Source organism: Trypanosoma grayi, assembly GCF_000691245.1.
Source record: "Trypanosoma grayi strain ANR4 Tgr_261_V1, whole genome shotgun sequence".
NCBI lineage: Eukaryota > Euglenozoa > Kinetoplastea > Trypanosomatida > Trypanosomatidae > Trypanosoma > Trypanosoma grayi.
This window is the reverse complement of record NW_008825880.1, coordinates 1-20,483: the sequence shown is the minus strand read 5'-3', so window position 1 is coordinate 20,483 and position 20,483 is coordinate 1. Positions and strand designations below refer to the sequence as shown.

The window sequence follows — 20,483 nt, the reverse complement described above, 5'->3', positions numbered from 1 at the left end:
TTGTGTTGATCACCTCGACGCCGCCAGACGCCAGCACAAAGACGTGCGAAAGCATTGTCCCCTCCTGGGCAATAATGTCCAGCTCACTGTACTCACGCACCATGACGTTGAGGCCTGTAATTTGCTCCTCCGTCAAGGTGAATAGATGGGGAACGGTGTATAGAAAACGGTGCACAGAGGAACCTCCATGTCGATGCATGACAACGCCGTTTTCTCCAGTCTGCGTTGAAAATGCCAGTGTGCTCTTTATTGGCTCTGAAACGTCAACAAGGTCCTCAAGATTGGGGTGCTCATTGGAATCATAGCTGGTTTTCTCCGCAGGCAAGACGGTGTCGGATGGTAGTTCGACGCTTCGGACACGCCCCTGGGCATCCAATGATATTGCGCTCATCCTCACACCTCCTTATATTTGGCAAAAAAAAAACTTGAATCTTACCTGTTAGCCGTGGCAATGATTTAAACAAAAAAAACGTAACAATAAAGAATCACTTGAAGATTGTGCTGGGCCTCACCCTGCAAAAGTAATAATAAAAAATCAATGGCAATCCCGCGACTTTGCAGAGTTATACGTCATCCCATTAAACTGGGAATGGAGCCGTAATCCGTTCCCTGTGGGAGGCGCCGCAGTTAATGCATCGAAGACGGCAATCTTGTCATCCTCACACTCCACATTCAGCGGCACCGGGTGCTGGGCCCACGTTCATGTAGTCATGTGAGTGTGGTTTCGAGACGGCATGGAAGCAAGGCATCGGCCAGAAATACCACTGTAACCCAGCGACAGCACTCGAGAAAGGCAGTTACTCCAAAAAAACAGTTCACCGCAGTCCCTGCAGTAACGGTGCCGCCACGTCAGCACAGCGAACGACCGCATGCACAACTCACACAAACTAGACGTCTCATCCCCCTGGCAGTGAGCCTTCATGACAGCTGGGTAAAAAAGATAAGGGTTACAGAAGGGATGACTAGCGTCCGCCTAGGACGCACCAGGCCATTTTGGTCGTATGCATGTAGTCAAAGAGGCAATAATAATAATAATAACATTAAAAGGGACATGACAGATCCTTCCTTAATAAGAGTCAGCCTCTCTTGCCTATCCTCCGTACTTACTCAAGCTACTGCTTCTTCCGTTTGATCTCGCCCGACAGACATGGACAACGAGTGCTCTCCCTGCAAATCAACTGCAGTGGTTCGCACGGTTCCACCCACGGCTCCCTTAGTGGCTTGTCAATCACTTCCGGTATCCCCGGCCGCGTGCCAACCGAGCGCCAACAGACCCGCTGCTGAACAGCATTGCTCGTTCGGTGCCCTTGTGTACAACTCAGTTCTCGCTCAGGGTTCGGCCGCCTACTGTTTTGCGCAGCGCTGTCTCTGGTGAATCGCTCTTTGTCATGCTCCCTCGTTGCATGATCCTTTGAGCCACAGCGAATACATAAGGAACTCATATAAGTCTATATCATCACTTGGAAGATTCGTGCAGCAGAACAAAAAAAGGGGGTAAAAAACACTTTTTAAAACTTGTCTTCACGCAAGCACACATACATACAAACACAAAGAAAGAAGCGCCATGATGACGTTAATCTTTCGCAGGCGGTGTCTTGCTCAGATGTCTGTAACGGCACGTGCAGTTTCACATTTTTCTCCTGCAGAAAGATGCATCAGAGTGTCTTGCCCACTCCCTAGACTAAGCGAAAGGAAAAAACGAAAAACCACTGGATTTTTTTTTTATCTTTCTTGCATCCGTTAAGATAGCTCCCGACCGCGCCTTCTCTTCCTCGACGATTTCCACACCACATCATCATCCGGCACCGACTGAGATCCCTTGCCAACGTACAAGCTCAAGCAGAGCTCTGCCTCATCGGTGCAACTCAGCAGCGGCCGTGAAAGCTGCAGCCGCGCCCCCGAAAATAGGACCATGGAAAAAAGAAGATCTGCCGCTGTGCCTTCAAGCTCAGTATTCTTTGCAGCTGCTGCGTCCGGGAGAGGGACAATGATATGCCTGCATGTGCCTCGTGCAATTCGCCACGCAACACCGGAGCCCTGCAGCGGGAGAGGGGCCACCGAGTCAAAGATGAACTCGTCCTCCACCTCGTCAGCGGCGTCGTGCGCCCCCCATGGGACGGCGGGCTCATGGGCAACGATCTCGATACGTGTCACCTCCTCCATCGTCTTCCGCAACGCAACCAAACTGGACCGCTTCTGCACCTTTGAAGACCGCAGCAAAGTAACAAGTTTCGTGGCGACAGCCACACCGTGCGTTTCCAGAAGCAATGGCAAATGTTGCACCACAAAAGGGCGTACCAAACCTCTCAAACACTGGGGCAGTAAAGCGAATGTGCCAAAGGCATGTGAGAGAAGTACCGCAACAGCCCGTCGAACACCTATGGATGGAGGCACCACACCACGCTTCCCCCATGAGTCTATGATGGTTTGCAATGCATCCAAAACCTCGTCGTGCCGCATCTGGCACTTGAACACAAAAGCAACAGATGTCTGTTCCAATGATGTTACAACTCGAAACTCAGCTGGTGAGAGCAATGACGTTGCGCTTACTGGGGCACTCCCGAGAGAGATAACGCGGTCGTCGTAAAACGAGAGTAATTTATCAGTGAAGCGAGTGACAGCACTACTCACAAAGCGGCGACGCTCCTGCAGACTCATTGCCTTTATGAGGGGGAAGGCATTCTCCAAGTCGCAGAGTCTTAGATGTCTGCTGGAACTCATAGAATAGTAGCTGAAGAGCCACATTACCAACTTTTTAGAGAGTAGCTCCACAGCATGTGTGGGGGTGCTACAGCCCCCCTCTTCATCAACTATCATCTGCGAGTGGAACGCCCACGACACATGCATCGGGATGCTGCGCCGTGTATAGGCGCCGTCTGTGTTTTGCACAAGTTGTAGCAGCCCGATGAAGCGACGGTAGTCCCTCTTTGGGGCGAAGAGGGAGGTACTACCCCTTTCACTCACTGTGCGGAGCATCTTGTCAGTCACCTCCACATGGAGACGCTCCCCCACCATTGGGAAACATATCGCTGGTGATCGCATAGTATCTGCCGACGCCCAGTGAAGGCAGTGGTACCTGGCGCTAGAAGTGATTTGTTCAAAGCCGTGCGAAACCCTTCCGAACCGCACGCCCGTGTCCCTTGCTTGGGCAGCAGGCTGCATTTCATTCCGTACAAGCAGTGCGGCTAGGTCGGCAGGATTTAAGTTGCTCGTTTGCAGAATCGTTGNTTCCCCCAGCATCACATCTGTCTCTCAGCGAGACAGTCTGCCTGTTCTTTTCTCCTCTGGTTTTTATTCACACCAAAACAACAAAACAAAGGTGAAGCAAGCAACAACTCAAAACAGCACAACACATTAATAAATAACAGCAAGGGAAAGCAATAGCACGACCAAAAAAATAAAAAAAAAAAGAAGGGAAAGACAGAGAGAGTGAGAGAGAGAGGAAATCAAACCCTCTGTCGAGCAGCACCCCAGGCACGTCAATACCGGAGCCCAATGCACCGTACATGATGTCGAACGCACGCCGATCCCTCCAAGTCCTCTACCCCGAACTCAAAGTTGCTTTACATTTGTACCCACCAGGTCATATCGTACATGCGCTGGTCGTGCATGGGACACGAGGAGGCGGCTCACCGAAAGCCGAACTCTGTTGCGACGTTGCCTTTCTTGAGCGACATTAAATAGTTAAGGCGTACCTTCTGCGACTCTGCTCGAGTGTCACTGCGAAAGAAGGGAGCGAAGCGTGGGGAGTCGCGGAAGATGCGGTAGAGAGAAACAAAGTCGTCCTCGTCAAGGGTCGCACGGTGGTATAAGCCCGGGGCAAAAATGAACAGGTCACCCACTTTGGCGTGGATACGGATCCATTTATCTTCCTTAGATCGCACATCGAAGAAGCACGAGCCATCGGTCACGAATCGTATTTGTTCATCCTCATTGTAGTGCTCTTGGAACCAACGCTCCAAGAATTGTTCATCTTTGCACGTCTGCGAAACCCGAATCTCATCTGTATGCTTGTATTGTCGCTCCTTCACAATCTGCTTCACAACAGAGAATTCATTCAAGCTGACGTTGTAATAAACCACGCCAAGCTCCTTCAACTGCTGGAGAGTCACAGGTGGGGAATCCCGCCGCCTCCCCTTCTTCAAACTGGCAATGCGCAGCGTCGGTTTCGATGTTTCGTCGTCAAGGTACCACGCTTGAACCATTCCGTCGGTCACAACAGAAGGTGGCACTGGTGGAAGATCATGAATGATGTCGGAGCCCAACTTGCGCCATTCCTCCTCCTGCTTTCTACGCCGCCTTTCTTCTTCAATGAGGCGTTCCTCCGCCTCTCGGCGCTTTCGGTCTTCCTCCTCCTTTTCTTGGGCCATCCGCCGCTCGCGCTCCTCCTTCTCCATCTGACGCTTCCGGTCACGCTCTCGGATCTCTTCCTCTTCCTTGAGCCGCTGCGCCTCGCTCTGTGGGTTAAAGATATCCATTTTGGCTTCGCGCACTCTTCCCGTAGGTGTATAAAGATATGTTCGTTTGCGTGTACGTGTAAGACCAAACCTTACGACGCAGATTATGCTAGACAAAACTAAACAAGACGAAAAAAAAAGGCAAGCAGTGCTAGCACACCATACACCAAGTAAAGAAAACAGAGGATAAGCATGGAAGTGAAAAAGCGCCACCAATCCATTAAAAGAGCAGAGAAAGGTTCAACTCCTTTCCACCAAACTGCTACAAAAAATTCAGACGGCTGTGCGGGAGTGCCCTCCTCCGTCGACGCTCATACTCTCTAGAGACGAGAAAACATGCCAAGGCGCCATCCCGTTGTCCGAATAGATTCATCGAGAGCCTGAAGAAATCTGATGCATACACAACGTCATACCACCGTAGCGCCTTGGCGAGAATACGTTCCTTCATGTCCGTCAACGACGACGCAAGCCGCTCTGCTGCCTCCTCCAGAGTAATCTGAGTGTACCGCCACCTCGCCCGGTTCGATGCCTCCGACATACCTAGAGGATCACAGTGCAGAACACGCATCCCCACCTCTCTTGCCTCTCGTGAAGAGGAGTAATCCTCACCGCTAAGAAGAATCGCATAAATGTTTTGCCGCATGAGTGTGTCTGCATCGCCGTGGGATACTCTTCTCCACACAAGAGCCTTGCGGATAGAATCCTCCGTTACCCATGGCATTGTACGACCCGCATTTATTTGCAGCGCGCATTCCGCAATGGCCTCTGTCTCAGGTGAGGCACCAGGCGAAGCGGCGTAAACATCGTCGTTCGCAAGAATCACAGTCTCTATTGTTTTCCAAACGGTGCCACTGTCCTCCTCGTCGTCAGAAATTCGTGTACACTCATATAGCTCTCGCTTTAGCTTGCGATACCTCTGAGCAACTTGGAATATCGTGCGGCGATGACCGAAGCGCTTAAAGATATCTGCTGCGATATGATCCCATTGTCCCCTGACATAATCATTCCCGGTAATAAGGTGGTCTTCTTCTACCGAATATCGATCTGAAGACGCCGCTACCATCTGTTGATAATGCTGGTAGCACTGAAAATCATCCACAGATTGAGTCGCCTTTGAGTCGTAGTTGACGGCGTCAGCAACCACCTGCCATCGGGCGGGGTCCTTCACCTCCCACGCATCCAAGCCGACACGGTCCACCTGCCGCTTCAGCGACCTTGTTGCCCGTTGGTTCCAGCGAAACTTGGGCGCCAGTGCGAAGCAGTGTTGGGGCGGTTGTGTTTGGAGTGGAGCCGCGTGCACATGGGAATTGCAGCGGAACTGAAAGATTGTGTCCGAGTCGGACCTCAGTAACTCATGCGTGCCCGTCTCTTTCTTCGTTACGTGTGGTCTCTTCAACGCAAGACGAAGAGCATCCGTGGAAGTTATATGAAGTTCAATGGTCTGAATCATGGCATAAACATGTGCCTGCATTTCTCGGTTTTCGTGCAGCAATTTGTCAACGGCATCGTCGGAGGTGGCAGTCATACCGCAGTACACATCCGTCTTTTCTGTATATATGTGGGTGCTTGCACCTAGTGGTAGAGTGGGAAAGAAATGTGGTATGACCAAAAAAAGCATTAGCGGTTCTTCTGCATTCGTCCCCTCTTTACCCCTGTGAATGAAAGAAAGAGACCACTACCGGTAGTAGTGGTAGGGCGTATGAATACCTGGCATGTAATCAATTAGAGAAAGAAAAACATTTCGAATCAAAATATCGTCCTAAGGTTTATTACGAGAGAATGCATTACCCCTATTACAGGCTGCATAGATGGGACAAAAAATGCAACTATGGCTTCACCGTTGCCACAAACAATTTTCCTTTTGAACATGAGACAAAAGCTTTCCGTGGAAAGTGATCAGAAACCTCTACATTCATAAGGGGAAACGGTGAAGCAAAAGAAGCCAGCAACTCACCTGATGTAAAAGACGTAACAAGAATGCTGTGTGGTTTTGTTGTGATTGTCCACAAGCACCCTGTTTTCTTGCAATACCTCGTTAACAACGGCACATGGTTTTCTACAGCTGAAGAGAGTCGCATAGAATCATCTTCGATCTCGCTTCCAGAGACACAGTCAAACACCTGCAGCTGCTGATCTGCCCGCTTTGAAGTCACAACGATGCAACTTGTGTCAAGGACAGGCTCAATGCCATCGGCAGCAATTTGCGTCCCAACAAGGCATTTTCTTGATTCCAGGTTGCGCATGTCCCAAACTTGGATAGGGCTTCCCCACCCACCGCTAACAGCGAGGGTTGGTGTTACAAAACGAACGGACAGAATACGATTGGTATGCGCTGATTGCACAAATCCGTCCTCGTCAAATCTCCTGTTCATGATGCCCCGCAGGGTGCCATTTGCGCCGTAGCAGCGCACGTTACGATCACTACCGGCGGTGAGGAAAGCATCACCATCTGGGGAAACGGCAAGGCATGTGATCTCATTGTCCTTCTCATGCACCCGCACAATTCGTTCAATGATGTCACCGTCCCAGCGCCACACAAAGACGCCACCCCCACTGGACACGGAGACCAAATCGTACACACACCCCTCCTCCTTCGCCAGCCACCGCACCGCAGTACTGGGGAGATCGTCGTATGACTTGCCAGCTGCACTCCGCTGGAGCACGTGGAGTGTTCGGGGGTCCATGATGAAAAGCGAACCATCACCGAGTACAGCCGCAAGATATTTCCCATCAGGAGAAACGGCAGTTCCGTACACATGCTCCTCACGGTCGTCAATCTTAACAAGACTCACGTGCATGTTCTCACCCTCTAGTTGGGTGGCGAACTCCATTTCTTGGAAACTAACAGAGTGTCACACTATGAATCTAGCAACCGAGAAGGTGCAAGCAAATAAAAATAAAAATAAAAACACATTTTTTTTTTTTTAGGGGGGGGAGGGGGGTCAACACATGACAAAGACAAGAAAAGGCTGAAGCGACGCGTCTGTCTTTTCCTGTTCTGTTTGTTTTCCTTCGCGTCTCTGTTTCAAAGCAACACGTGCACAATACGCAAGATGGAAAACCAGCCAACAACACCACAGTTCACCCCATCTTACAGAGCGTAGAGGATGGACTTCCTCCCCAGGGCAAAGAACACTGTCAGCACCACCATCACCCCTGTGTATGCGATCGTCTCGATGAGACTCATCACCTTGCTGCCAAAGGTCCAAAATATACAGGCCACTGCCACGCATAGTATGGCGAGGGACAAGAAGGCATGCATCATCCCGACCACCCAGTAGAGGGCCAGAACCAATACCCACCGACAGTTTGCACAAATCAAGCGACGGCAGGCGAAGAGTCCCAACAGAACGTAAATGACTGAAGTAGCCATACATGCGAAAAATATCAGTCGACCCCATATTGACGCTATTTGCCCATTTTCCTCATCACTAACGTCCATTTCCACTTTGTTCTGTGCTACACTAAAAACACAAAACAAAAATAGATATGGCATAAAAGGGCAAAACGAAAATCTTCAGCTTCCAGTACTCACGTTCCTTGGTCACATCTATCCAGATGTCCATCAGTTTAAATACGCACCGAACAATGTGATTTTTTTTTTTAAATCGCAGTAAGATGTTTCGTTGCTCAGATTTCTTAAATAATATGGTTTCTCCTTATGCGTAAAGTCCCACTGCCATCACCTGGCCATTAGAGAAAACGAGCCCGTTGAGCTGTTGAGCTATAAGTGTATGTAAGCCACGATCCACCATTCTAACAGCAGCCCCGCTATCTTCAAGAATGTCTTTCGCCTCCACTGCCCCATATCGTTGCAGGAGTGACATCAAAGAAGCTTCCGTAAAAGAGACTCCGGAGAAGTGTAAATCGCCGCTAGACGGAAATCGGTCCAGTATGGGTTCAAAAACCGGCGGTGCAGAGGAGTACACATGCAATGCAGAAGATGTTACCATAGGAGAGTACAGCACGTGTGGTGATGGCGCCGCTGCGGTCAGCGTGGTTTGTGGATAGAACATGGGGAAGGGTGCCGGCATTCCCAGCACAGGGAAGGCAGGCATTGGCGGCACCATCGAAACCGGTGGAGAATAGAGCGGGTACGGTGAGGGATGCTGTCTGTATTTTGGGGAGTGTTTTTGACGGTTTTTGTTGCGCTCCTGACGTTGTTGTCGGACCTCAGCGGTCTCGGAGAACTTTACCTCTAGCTCTGTGTCCCAGTTTTCGATTCGAATGGTTTTCCTGGCATCAATAGCGGCTCTTGCCTCTTCAATGGATGAAAACTGCACAAAACCAGAACCCTTGCACTGTCCGAGAGGGTTCATCAGCACAGCAGATTCAACAATATTGCCAAAGGGAGAGAAGCATTGCTTAAGATGCTCTTTGGTTGCCCACTGCGGGAGACCTCGAATGAAAATACGATCATTGGGAACGTCGTCTACGCCCTCATCATGCATCGCAATAGACACATGCAACAGCACTGGGCTGTTCGACATGGGATGCGTTAAGTGCGTTGCATTGATTGCAGCATGCGCCGATTCTGGTTTTCGAAACATAACAAAGGCAAAATGTCTGCGTCGCACGATCTTTGTAGAAATAATCTCGCCGAACTCCTGAAACTTCTGACGCAGGTCATTCTCGTCCCATGACGGCGGCACACCAGCCACAAAGATGTTCGTTGGAACATGCGGCGTGAGTGATGCTTGTGGGGTTGTGCCAGTGCTGTTGTCGTTTTCCTCTAGAAGCTCTACGTTCACGTCGACATGCAGCAGTGGCTTGTACGATTCTACCGGCGCCTCCGTCGAGTCCTCTGGCGGCACGCTATCCATTCTTACAGCGTTGCGAAACACTGGATCCTATTTTCTCCGTAATTGTCTGGGTTTGGAGGGGAAAAAAAGGCACTGCGCAAAAGAAAAAGAAGAAGAGACCGCTAGAAGCACGAAAACAAAACGGTAACCCACTCACCCCCGTCTTTTACACACAGACTAAACATTTAACAGAACAAAAAACACGCACACTTACACACACACACACACACACATATATATATATATATATAATTCACTCGTGTATGGCAATCAGGAGTAATAAGTGTTTCTGGTGATTCGTAACAAGAACAAATCAAAATGAAAACAGAAGAAAAAGCGGGACCAGCGCATCATTTCCCCAATTTCACACTACGCACTTACGTTTCCTTCAACAATTCTCTTTGCTCCTTCGTCGCCAATGTTTACGAGTAGTTGGAGCAACCACTTCTTCATATTAGGGTTGCTTTCCAATGCCTGTTTGTACGTGTCGTTTCGCATCTCCTCTGGCAAGCATCGGCTCAGCGCATCACAAGCACGCGGGTTCTCTGAAAGTCTCAAGTAGCAACGAATGATGTGACGAAGAAGGCGTGCACTGCAGTCCTTCGAGTTGACCATGCTACGCAGCACTGTGGCAACCGCAGTAAATCGGTCTGGTGTCTGGCAGACGTATTGGAGACCCAGTTCCGATAACAGCAGCTTCTGCACAATGAAAGTCGCCAGCGTCTTTGAGAACTCCGTTCCGGTCTCCATGATTCTCAGGCAGAGGGGAAATATCTCTGTGCCGAGGAGGTAGCGCATTACATCCTTGTCGTCTGTCTTCACAAGGGCGCCAATGACACCAAGCGATGTGAGGCGAAGACCCTCCGCACTCTCATTCGACCCGCGAAGAAACGGATAGAGGAAGAGGCAAATTTGGGCCTCAAGAAAAACACGCCGTGTTGAATCGTGGAATGCGACAGTCTGCAGAAGCGTAAGCACACTACCAACTCGACTAGTCGTCCCCTTTGCGAGGAGCTGCGGAATACTCAGGAGCGGGTAGACAGAGATGATCTCCTGCAGTAGAATCGCCATAGTTCCCACGCCGTACCACAGGGCGGGGCCGAGAAGCGGGAATGACTCACGGTGCCTTGCCAGATCTAAAATGGCCTTCTCACGCAACTCAGGTTTGAAGAGGTTCTCGAGGAGGGTCAGCATGCTCCTCGTCTCAGGGGAGACCGGCGCCACCGTCGGGTACGGCTTCATCGCCGGCTGCTGCGCCTGGTAAAGGGCATACTGCATGTACGGATGGCCCTGATGCATCGTCGATTGTTCTAGCTTCCACAGTGATCTGTCACGCAGGGAGATTGGGAGAGGACGTGCCACACGCAAGCAAAAAAAAAAACTCACGGAAAAGCAGACGGACAATTTTTCTTTGTAAAGGACAAAGAAGAGAAAAGGCACAGTGAAAAAGTTTCTTGCAGAACAAAAAATATATACTTAGTACGGCAACACTTTCTAGGCTCAAGCGCCACACTTGGCCCTCAGGAGGCGCAGACCCATTCCACTCACTTCATTCATACACCCACCCACCCATACAGAGACACACACACACACACACACACACATATATATATATATATATATATAAACAGAAGGTCGGTAACGCAACGAGTAAAAACAAACAAGTAAGGAGATAAAGCAAAGTAAGAGGCACAGAACACTGTTTTGGGTATCACACGTGAAAACCAGCCTCAATGAATACCGACCCCTTGAGAGAGCTTGTGTCTATCTGAACGTTTTCGTTCACCCAACCGCCTTCGGTTGCACCTCAATCGCCTCCACTCTGGGGAGCGCGATGCACCCCCACTATTCCTCCACATTCATCTCGTGTGGTGGAAAATCTCGCTCACGGCCCTTACCCCAGCACATTTTTCTCACCTTGATTTGTTTGTTTGTGTACGTTCTTGCATTGTGGTGACATGAAGCCGCCAAGTAAACAAAAAAGAAAGGCCACAAGTCAAAGCCAAACTGCTCATAGCAGTCTCCAAGATGCCATTGTCGTTTGCAAAACAAATGAGTGTTTAAAATAGCATTCACTCCAGTTTGTAGAGAAACTCTGATCCCCTTCCCTGCACCAAGTACAATAGTGAAAAAAGAGTTGCACATCGCTATTTTTTGTTGTTGTTTGTGAGCCCTTGAAACCCCCACCCAAATAAGGTAGAGATCAGCAACCATGTTACGCATCACCTCCTCTTGGGTGAACAACGGAGGGCATTCCCATCTGAGCAAAAAGGCGAGGAAGGCCAAGGCAGTAGTGGTAGTATACGAAGAAGCCGGTCAGCGTTCTTCATCAGAAGCGTATACTCCCTCCCAACCCCTCCGCAGGGTCCACCATCCTTATAGTGTCCACGGCACCACTATAGGCCACTAGTTTACCAGAATGGGTACCATCCAGACCACGACTGCGCGACGTTTGTGATGTCAGTTGCCTCTACAATAAGCCGAGCCACTTGAACCTTTGGATCCATACTCACACCACATTCCTCTGTTTGCAAAAACTCCTCTCCTTTTAGTTTTGATCGTACCCGCTGAAAAATTGTCACACCCTTGTGAACCATGTCAATTTCGTTTCGTACAGATACAGCATTAACACCCTTCATGGCTTCTGATGAAATAGTCTCCCTTGGGCGCTCTCCCACGTAGCGAAGGTGTGACTGCAACTTCGCCACCCGCATCTGCTCCTCAATTGTCCGATGATCAGTCGATGCCTCTGGCTCCTCCCCTGGTCGGTTCATCAGTCGCCATGAGATGAGGGGATCTCGGATAAATGCTTCTAGTATGGCGAGGACGCTATGGCTGCCGTTGCGCAGCACGGACATGGCCGTCTCAGCCGTGATGCGAAATGCACCTTGCACACCAGAAACATCAAGTGCATTCCGAAGCATTCGGGTGAGTCTGAAAGGAACTTTTTCAGGAAATTTGTCGCGTGTCATGGCGACCTCGAAGCAGTCACCAAAATCAATGTGCACCAAGAGGCCGGATGTACGCTGGATCATGATATTGTTGGGGTGACGATCACCAAGACCAAGGATGTATCCCACCACACTTGTGGTTGCTGACGAAGTTGTAAACACCTTGCGCTGTTCTAACCACGTTTCACAGCTTGCAGCAGACGCCCACATGGCTTTACGGATGTCGTGCCCCGACGTGTGATCAGCGAGGAACTCCATCACCTCCACCTTGGACATGATAGTGAGGTAATCGTACGCTTTGGGTTGATCATAGAGAATGATCTGATTCAGCATTCGCAACTCCAGCTCAGGGGGAATGCCACGGAATCCTCTGTACTTCTTTACAAGTTCATGAAGGGTGTCGCATCCGCTCACCCAACCAATGAGGCCCACGTTATCTTTGATTGGTGTCACAGAGTAGCGTTGGATCTGGAATCCAAAGTTCTTGTAGGTCCTCGAGTCAGACATCATAAGGGTGTTTACGAGCCGGAAGAGTTGCATGACACGTTCGTCAAGCCGAAGGTCCTCGCGTCCTTTAAGAAGATATTTTTGCTTCTTCCCTTCAGCTGTGATGACACTTAGGCGCTTTGGTCTTTGCTTGCTAGGAATCACAACCAGTGTATCGTTGAAAGAAGCGATGCAGCACGCAGTGGCCTCTTCCGCTGGCATAACCTCGGGTATACCCACTGAGAGGTTTCGTGCCTCAAATAACTTTGGGCTACAAAACGGAAGGGGTAACCGGTTGTGTGACTTTATCTGCTCATCAATCTGTCGGTAGACCCCGTGGTATATGTTCCAGGAAGAGTGTAGATCTGCCACCGATCCCGTTCGCAAGTATGATCGTAACCACTCATTTGCTTCATCAAGACTTCTGCTGTATTTGCAGGTGAATTCAGCCTCCAGAATAGTCTCAGGCACACGATGAAGTTTCTCATGCAAAGGCAAAAGCGCCTCCACCATCTCATGATAATTCCTACGTCCAAAAAATGCCGTCGCGGCAGTTTCTAAGCGATCGTACCACTGTTCATATAGTAAATCTGATATTCGAAGCAACTCGTCTATAACAATACGACCCTGGAAAATGATGATAGGGTATTTGCTTTGTAGTTTCTCGAGGATTGTGTTGGCCCACTTCTTGCGCCGTTCGGAATCCGACATAGTGCATAAGTTTAATGGGTAAATCAAAGAGAGTGGATAGTCAAAGGCCACACTAGTAAGGATGTCAGCGATGAGTTGGCAACTTTCATCTGATCCAGAGTCCAAACGGGCGACAAGCTGTGGCACAACTAATTGCCATGCACGCGAGGAGACATCTAGTACTCGTTTGTTCAACTCCTTCATGCCGTCTTCCTGATCACAGTGACGACTCAGAAGCGTAAGCAGTTTGAGGACATCTTGAATCATGGTGGAATCGGATGTTCCAAGCTTAATGCTCTGAATGTATCCTTCAATCGCGGCAGCGCACACACTGTCAGAGTACTCCACATTAAGAATTTCGGCGTTCGTTTCGGCGTACATATGCCATGCGTGAAACCAATTGGGATCATACAGTGTGGCGGTCATGTAGCAGTCAATAGCCTCTTTTGGTTCTGCCATGGTGCCGAGGCGGGCATAAGCGCGAGCCAGCAGAGCGGAGTTTTCCGCCTTGGAGTATGTGTCAATCATCTTTTTAAGAAGATCACTCTCGAGGCCGTACTGGGATTCCTGCCCAAGCTCACCGTTTCCAGAAAGAAAGCTAATGTACTGCATAACAACACGTGGATTGATGTTGCGGTTCATCAGATGTTCATACGTTGGGCAGCGGTTTCCTAGTAGTTGATGAAATGTGAAGCGCTCAAGCTGTCTCACCTTGGCACGACGGCAAAGTTGCACAAAACGTAGGCGCGTCGTGACATCTTCGCTTGGTGGGATGAGCAGTCCTCGAACACCAAGCACTTGCTTCCACACAGGAACGGTCGGTGACATCATCTCGATACGCTGATCCCATAACCGAGAGATACGACGTAGGTGCTGCATCGATGAAGCTTCCTCTGCACGCTTAGCCGCAATCACCTCCTCTAGCTCCTTCAACTCCTGTGCGATGACGAGCCCTTCATACGCCCGTGTATACGACTCGTGTAATAGCCCTGAGAGGTCCTCCAATAACAATTTTCGTCCTTCACTCACAGAAAAGGTGGCGTCGTTGTATTGTCCATTGTGAATATTCATCGCTGCTTGTGATATGTGGTACTGCACGGTATCCTGGGGAAGCCAGCGCAGCGTTGCCTTCAGTGTATTCCACGACTGCAGTCGTATGGCAGCATCTGCAGCATACTGTGAGACATAGAAGAGAATGTTATTCTCTTCATTCTCCACGTCCTTCTCGTTGTATCTATGAAACATGGTGTCCCAGTGTTCAATAACCTTGTCATAGTCACCAAACTCACTTAGATTCATCATTTGTCTCGCCTCCCGCTCCAATACAACATCTAGCGCCGCATCTTCGCTACGGAAGGAACCATTAGCATCAGATAGCGAACGACCTGCTCTTCCAGATACGCACCGAAATGTATTGCCTCGGTACGGCAGTGGCTTTGCCGAACTCGCATTGCTACTCCCAGAAGCTCCCATGTCTTTTTCAATCTCACGCTGCGTCAGCTGCACCATCTCTGTGTAGCCAGTGAGCTTTAGGAGGCTTGACTGTCGCAACAGGAAGCGTTTCTGTTCCTCATCCGCCTCATTTAAAATACCGACCGCAGAATCCACTTGATACAACTCACTGTAGAGGTTAATAAGCGACTCGATAGTGCCAGATGGGTTCTCACGATAAGCCGCCTCACGCCAGTAGAGCGCCTTGGCGAGCATGCCACGCCGCCACGCGCACTCGGAAAGATCATTGGGTAAAATAGGGAGTGTCATACCGACAATGTCCATGTACTCCACGAGGGACAGCAGCACCGTGATTACATCATCTGGCACCGCTGAGGAGCGCATTGGTTGTTGAAGTGTCTGCCGGAAAAAATCAACAATGGAAGAACGAACAGAGGCACTGCAGAAGTTCCACAATGCGCGAAACGCGAGACGCACAATATCCTGTGTGAACTGAGGCGAGCATTCGACAAGTGGTATTGCATTAGTCCCAATAGGTAGCGAAACGCAGCGGAATACGCGGTATGGTGACTCCTGCATGATTGTAATAGAGAAGTGGTCAATCCACTTAAGCCACTCTTCCTTTGTGAGTGGGGCTGTCTTAGTACTGCTGATAATACGTTTTTCCGAGAATTGCAGCGGCCGTTCATCGTCACTAAATACTGTAGAAGTTTCATCAGTGTTTATTGTCGGACTCCACACGTCCCCAAGACGTGAAATGCCTCGAATAACCATAGCCTCACACTTCTTAAGGGCACGCACTACATGATCGTTGTGGTCCGCTAGAGAGGCATCGCTCAGCGCACAGCGAAATCCCTTCCCTAACAATCCGTGAAGAGCCATGAACTCCGAGTTCGAGATTCGGAGTGTCTTGAGTGTACGCATGACCTCTGGCGAGTACTTCATGAAATCCCCTTGCATCTGCACTACCAGTACACAAAACACACTCATGACTCGATTAACCAATGTATTAGACTCGGTGACCCTCGTGATGACATGTAGATGATGCTTTAGACAGGCAAGCAGACCACGCACTATAGAGCCACCTAGCTTATCCACATTCAGCCTCCAGCATACTTCCCGTAGCGTTGTCACAACGCATATGACAAATTCTACAGAGCTTTTCAGTGTAGCGCGAAGCAAGTTTGTAACTACAAACTCGGTGCACGCCTGGAGCGCTTCGGTATGTTTTATGATGTATTCGAGGATAGCATATCTAAGAAACTCTGAGGAATCTGCATCATTAAGTGCGTTGAACTGAATGTGGAGTACAAGTGTGTTGTTGCGTTCTGATTCCCTATGTCCCTCCATCTCCAAGCTCCTAATGGTGGATGCGAGTCGCACAGTGAGAAAGCGGTACGCGGCACATTTATTCCAGGCCTCATCAATGAATTTGTAGAGGACATTGGCCTCCGCAAGAGCAGCAGCTCCAGCGTACTTCACAATTTGTGTTAATTCATACAACACAGTACCAAAGAGGCGGCCACAGTTCAGCTCACTTGCAGCTCGCACGACAGGTCCAATGACGACGCCCATTTCGGCGCGTGAGCATGGACAACGCTCGCCAATATTGAGGATGGTCTGAACTCCCACCAGAAGCAGGCTATCCTTACTGCCCAAGAAACGTTTCTCGTTTGGATCCAGCACAGAGGCAATGGCTTGGAGGACAAAATGGCAGCACATGGAATGGGAGAGTACATTCGGAGTATTCCGCTCCAGTTTGTTTTGCTTTGCTTCATGGCCGATCGCCAATGACTGAAATATGGTGGTGTCGAGCGCCCCAATAGTGCCGGCGCAACGCAACGCCTCAAGTCGCACTTCCAAGTTCTCGTCATTATTCTTTAAGATGTCGGAGAGCTGACGGTACAAGTGTGGGTACACATCGTACGTCGGGCGGCCTCCAACCAGCGGACCAAGCGTGGTGCCAAGAAAACGTAGACACCACAACCTCGAGTCGACCAACTCGGCGTCGAGCGGTAGAGAGTCTAGTAATTCACCCATTCGCTCCACCTCCACGGTGAAAATCAATTCGCTACGACCAAAAAGATGTGCTGCATGAGCTACAGATGTACAGCAGCGTAGAAGTGGTTGTAAAATGGGCGAGTGTGCATTCAGTGAAGAGAAATGTGGTTCGAGAGCATTGACAATACCCTCAGCAAAGTTTACTACGAACTGCGGTGCATTTGACGCGATGGCATCCAAAAGTTGTAGTCCATTCTGGACTGCTGTCACGTTTCCATTATCAGAGAGAGCGTGAAGAACCTGCACCACCTCTTTGCGAAATATCGGTAGAATATGCGAGGGGTCGTGGCTAATCATGCGACAGAGCAACTCCGTTGCGGCAACACGACAGCGAATATCCTCGTCACCGAGCGCAGCGTAGAATTGTGTCAAAAACTGCACCTCACTGAGATACGGATAGAAGGCCGGAGTGAAGGATTTCAGAATGGTCTGTCGTAACACCGGATCAGGGTTGGCGAGGCCAACAACAAGCATTCGCGAGACGATCATGTCGACACATATCCTGCGAGCTATTGTCAAATCGCCCCTTACACCGGATGGTATTAACAACGTCACAATAGTACGAATGGCAGCATTCCGCACCGAATCACTTGTGCTATCAATGAGCGGAAGAACCGAGTCACGGAGGAAGTCACCCATCAGCTCAGAGTTCGAAAAACCAAACTGCACCAATGCGTTGATGGCAATTACGATTTGGCTCTCTGTTGGTTCGGACTCTGGATTAATGGGGACATTCGCCTTGAGACCAGATTGCTGCCTAAACGGCAATCCACAGAGTGTCACTGAGATCATGTCAAGTAGCGCCTCCTCTAATTTTGTCCGGTACTTTGCACTGGACGATGAAATAATGTCCCTCATGCATTCAACCAATTGCGACGAGAGACCCCAGCCGAAAACGTTCTCGATACAGGACTCAATATAGCTCTCTACATCAGCAGGTGGACATTCACGGCATATAACTGAGAAGCACTTGAGTGCTTCCCAACACGGGGTTGGTGACTTCTCCGATACGAAGCGTACCGCATCGCATACCTCCTTCACAAAAGGGCTAAAGGCCTTTTTGCCTACAATAGGAATAATGTCACTGAGCATCTCGAATGCGGCACAGTGTTGTAAAAGGTTCTGAATGGACTTGAGTGCAAAACTCACGGTGTCCTTCAGCTGGTTGGTAATGAACAGTGCCGTGCTGTATCGACAAAGTACTACAAGAGAGCGGAAGAGAAGCTCCCGTACAAGATCTGAGCTGGTAGTTGATCCCCCCGTCATGAAATAGGGTACTAACATAATCGATACATCCTCATAACGGGGCTGCGATGGAGTCCCCATTGAACTCATCAGCACCGTCTCGAACGCTAGTAGTCCAGCCATGTTGCTCTCTTTCAACTTGGCTGCAAGATTGGACTTGAGCTGATGAAGCAATGTATCGATCGTCTTGGCCCGAAGAGCCGGTGACCGGCTGCTAAGAAGTTTCCCACATGCCTTAAAGAGTTGCAGCGACGTATTACGAACCATCTCATTCTCTGAGGCCAAGCTGCTCCACAACTTTTCCAAGAGAGTATTCAGCTTTGGAAGAATCAACATGGGAATCCGCACAACAACCTCCTGCAGGAGCAACAAGCCACATATCCGCCTTACACACATGGCGGGCTCCGTCAACTCAATCCAAGAGAGAGCGTCATCAATCTGACTTCGAACAAAGTCTGACGTCATGCTACTAACTAACGTCTCCGCAAATGTTCGCGAAGCGGCTATCGCGAGTGGGACATCACTTACCGCGCAGAGACAAAGCCGGACATAGCTGTTGCACTGAGACACCTGCGTCGTCGTCAGATCGAGCCTGAGTAGAATGTCCAGCGCTGTGAGAGCGCACGAGACTTCAAGCGCATTTCCCCCAACCACATCAAAGATCTCCAAACACAGCAAAAAAGAAGTGACTGTGGTTTCGTAGTACGTGAGGTTCTTCCTCTGAAACTCCTTGGCCTCCTTAATGGTCTCGTCCAGAAACGCCGCGTGCTTTTCTGGCTGCGCCGCGACGGCACGGATGGTTGCCGCCAGGTTTTGCGGTCCAGACACTATAGAAGACATTACGGTCCGTGAAACACCAATAAAAGGAAAAGGTCTTTGAGTTGTATTTTTGTGTCCTTTTTATTTACTCTGTATTCCCCTTCCTTTTGTTTTTTTTTGTTTTCCTTTACCTTTTCTTTACCTCATCCTTTATACGTGTGGCGGATGAAGCATGTGGCAGTGACGCAGGGGAGAGAATGCAGAGTGCGATGGGAAGTTGAGTGGTTGTGCATTTGCATAGATAGATAGATATAGATGTATATATATATATATATATATGCATACGTATGGATGTTTGTGTGCACGCTTGCAGAAAAAGAGTTGATACCTTGTCCTCCTTCCCACCCCTCTCTCGCTCTCGCTCTCTCTCTCTCTCGCTGATACACACATACTTCCACCTCTCACTTTCGCTCTCGCACACATCGGTTCCTACAGCACGCATATTCTAGCGAATAATAGCGGTCTTTTCGAAGCAGTAATCATTGTATTCCCATTTGGTCTCCACCTCGAACGGCTCGCCAATCATCACGCCATCGTTGGTGGCATCGGCAATCTGAAACTTATTGATCGCCCTGCACTCGCGGTAGAAAAGCACGCGGAGGCAGTCCTTCACGACCGCCATTGCCTCCTCTCGTGAGAGGCCGCCCGGCTTCTCTAGCGCCTGCCGCAGCAGCGGGAGGGCCATGTGGGCGGCGTAGCCGGTGGCGACGCAGTCATCAGTCCACTGCGTGCCCACGTCATCGACGCCGCCAAGAAACGGCTCGCCGTTGCGGCACCCCACCACGACGAATTGGCAGAGGCACGGCTCGAATTGGTTGCGTTTGTGGTAGACATTGCGGTGGAGGTAGCAGAAGATCTCCCTCGGCGTCAGTGCACCCCCGCCGTACATTTGCTGTCGGTTCACGTGGCTTTCAATCATAGACACTGTCTCCTGGAAGTCCGCGTAGTCGCCGGTAGCGACAATGGCGGAGTGGGCACCGAGCGGTTTGATGCGGGGAATATTCGGCCACTTAGCAAGAGAGCCGTACGAGAGGAGCGTGTCGCACGCCAGTAAGACGCCGCCGTTGTATTTCACACCTAGCACAGAGCCTCCACTGGCCATTTTATCTTCAGGAGCACAATGACAAAACTATGAAAAAAAACAAGTAGAGAAAAAATCCGCAAACGAATAAAAAAAACGCACTTGAAGGAAAGCACACTGCATCACAGGAAGCCCCAATCATTCGCCACCAACAAATCATTCGTGTACACCATCACTTCCCAACATGAGCACATCCATGTATGTGTGTATGTGGGTACGTTTCGTTCGCTAACTTTTTATGATCACCTCAGTTCTACCGTGTATCGTCTTGAGAACCGCAAGGGAGCCACTCAATGGACGACTCACACCGTTCGCCCACCCCACAATAAGCTTTGCCGCTGTCTCCAGTGGTGTCCACTCACTCCTGTCGGCATTTGGCATGGCTACGCGGTTCCCGGGGGTGTCGAGCGTCGTGGGGAGCAGCGCGACGACGCACGCC

At 49.9% G+C, this 20,483-nt stretch overlaps 12 protein-coding genes across 12 annotated transcripts; all 12 read right to left on the bottom strand.

The window, feature by feature from the left end:
• Positions 1-391, bottom strand: DQ04_02611110 (cyclic nucleotide-binding protein; the record flags this gene model as incomplete). The annotated part of the gene is made up of 1 exon (XM_009312053.1): positions 1-391. A coding segment is annotated over one exon (391 nt), but the record flags the coding sequence as incomplete, so codon positions are not given.
• Positions 392-1,112: 721 nt separating this feature from the next.
• On the bottom strand, positions 1,113-1,442 carry DQ04_02611100 (hypothetical protein; the record flags this gene model as incomplete). The annotated part of the gene is made up of 1 exon (XM_009312052.1): positions 1,113-1,442. The coding sequence occupies one exon, from the start codon at positions 1,440-1,442 to the stop codon at positions 1,113-1,115; it is 330 nt and encodes a 109-aa protein (XP_009310327.1).
• A 298-nt stretch (positions 1,443-1,740) lies between these two features.
• Positions 1,741-3,162, bottom strand: DQ04_02611090 (hypothetical protein; the record flags this gene model as incomplete). The annotated part of the gene is made up of 1 exon (XM_009312051.1): positions 1,741-3,162. The coding sequence occupies one exon, from the start codon at positions 3,160-3,162 to the stop codon at positions 1,741-1,743; it is 1,422 nt and encodes a 473-aa protein (XP_009310326.1).
• Positions 3,163-3,629: 467 nt separating this feature from the next.
• DQ04_02611080 (1,2-Dihydroxy-3-keto-5-methylthiopentene dioxygenase) lies at positions 3,630-4,478 on the bottom strand (the record flags this gene model as incomplete). Its single annotated transcript, XM_009312050.1, has 1 exon — positions 3,630-4,478. The coding sequence occupies one exon, from the start codon at positions 4,476-4,478 to the stop codon at positions 3,630-3,632; it is 849 nt and encodes a 282-aa protein (XP_009310325.1).
• A 241-nt stretch (positions 4,479-4,719) lies between these two features.
• Positions 4,720-5,982, bottom strand: DQ04_02611070 (hypothetical protein; the record flags this gene model as incomplete). The annotated part of the gene is made up of 1 exon (XM_009312049.1): positions 4,720-5,982. One exon carries the CDS (start codon positions 5,980-5,982, stop codon positions 4,720-4,722), a length of 1,263 nt encoding a protein of 420 aa, XP_009310324.1.
• A 301-nt stretch (positions 5,983-6,283) lies between these two features.
• Positions 6,284-7,288, bottom strand: DQ04_02611060 (hypothetical protein; the record flags this gene model as incomplete). The annotated part of the gene is made up of 1 exon (XM_009312048.1): positions 6,284-7,288. One exon carries the CDS (start codon positions 7,286-7,288, stop codon positions 6,284-6,286), a length of 1,005 nt encoding a protein of 334 aa, XP_009310323.1.
• A 260-nt stretch (positions 7,289-7,548) lies between these two features.
• DQ04_02611050 (hypothetical protein) lies at positions 7,549-7,899 on the bottom strand (the record flags this gene model as incomplete). The annotated part of the gene is made up of 1 exon (XM_009312047.1): positions 7,549-7,899. The coding sequence occupies one exon, from the start codon at positions 7,897-7,899 to the stop codon at positions 7,549-7,551; it is 351 nt and encodes a 116-aa protein (XP_009310322.1).
• A 217-nt stretch (positions 7,900-8,116) lies between these two features.
• DQ04_02611040 (putative RNA-binding protein) lies at positions 8,117-9,280 on the bottom strand (the record flags this gene model as incomplete). Its single annotated transcript, XM_009312046.1, has 1 exon — positions 8,117-9,280. The coding sequence occupies one exon, from the start codon at positions 9,278-9,280 to the stop codon at positions 8,117-8,119; it is 1,164 nt and encodes a 387-aa protein (XP_009310321.1).
• Positions 9,281-9,628: 348 nt separating this feature from the next.
• DQ04_02611030 (cell differentiation protein) lies at positions 9,629-10,558 on the bottom strand (the record flags this gene model as incomplete). The annotated part of the gene is made up of 1 exon (XM_009312045.1): positions 9,629-10,558. One exon carries the CDS (start codon positions 10,556-10,558, stop codon positions 9,629-9,631), a length of 930 nt encoding a protein of 309 aa, XP_009310320.1.
• Positions 10,559-11,104: 546 nt separating this feature from the next.
• Positions 11,105-11,482, bottom strand: DQ04_02611020 (hypothetical protein; the record flags this gene model as incomplete). The annotated part of the gene is made up of 1 exon (XM_009312044.1): positions 11,105-11,482. One exon carries the CDS (start codon positions 11,480-11,482, stop codon positions 11,105-11,107), a length of 378 nt encoding a protein of 125 aa, XP_009310319.1.
• Positions 11,483-11,670: 188 nt separating this feature from the next.
• DQ04_02611010 (phosphatidylinositol 3-kinase tor) lies at positions 11,671-18,984 on the bottom strand (the record flags this gene model as incomplete). The annotated part of the gene is made up of 1 exon (XM_009312043.1): positions 11,671-18,984. The coding sequence occupies one exon, from the start codon at positions 18,982-18,984 to the stop codon at positions 11,671-11,673; it is 7,314 nt and encodes a 2,437-aa protein (XP_009310318.1).
• A 424-nt stretch (positions 18,985-19,408) lies between these two features.
• Positions 19,409-20,065, bottom strand: DQ04_02611000 (proteasome beta 7 subunit; the record flags this gene model as incomplete). Its single annotated transcript, XM_009312042.1, has 1 exon — positions 19,409-20,065. One exon carries the CDS (start codon positions 20,063-20,065, stop codon positions 19,409-19,411), a length of 657 nt encoding a protein of 218 aa, XP_009310317.1.
• Between the last annotated feature and the right edge of the window lie 418 nt (positions 20,066-20,483).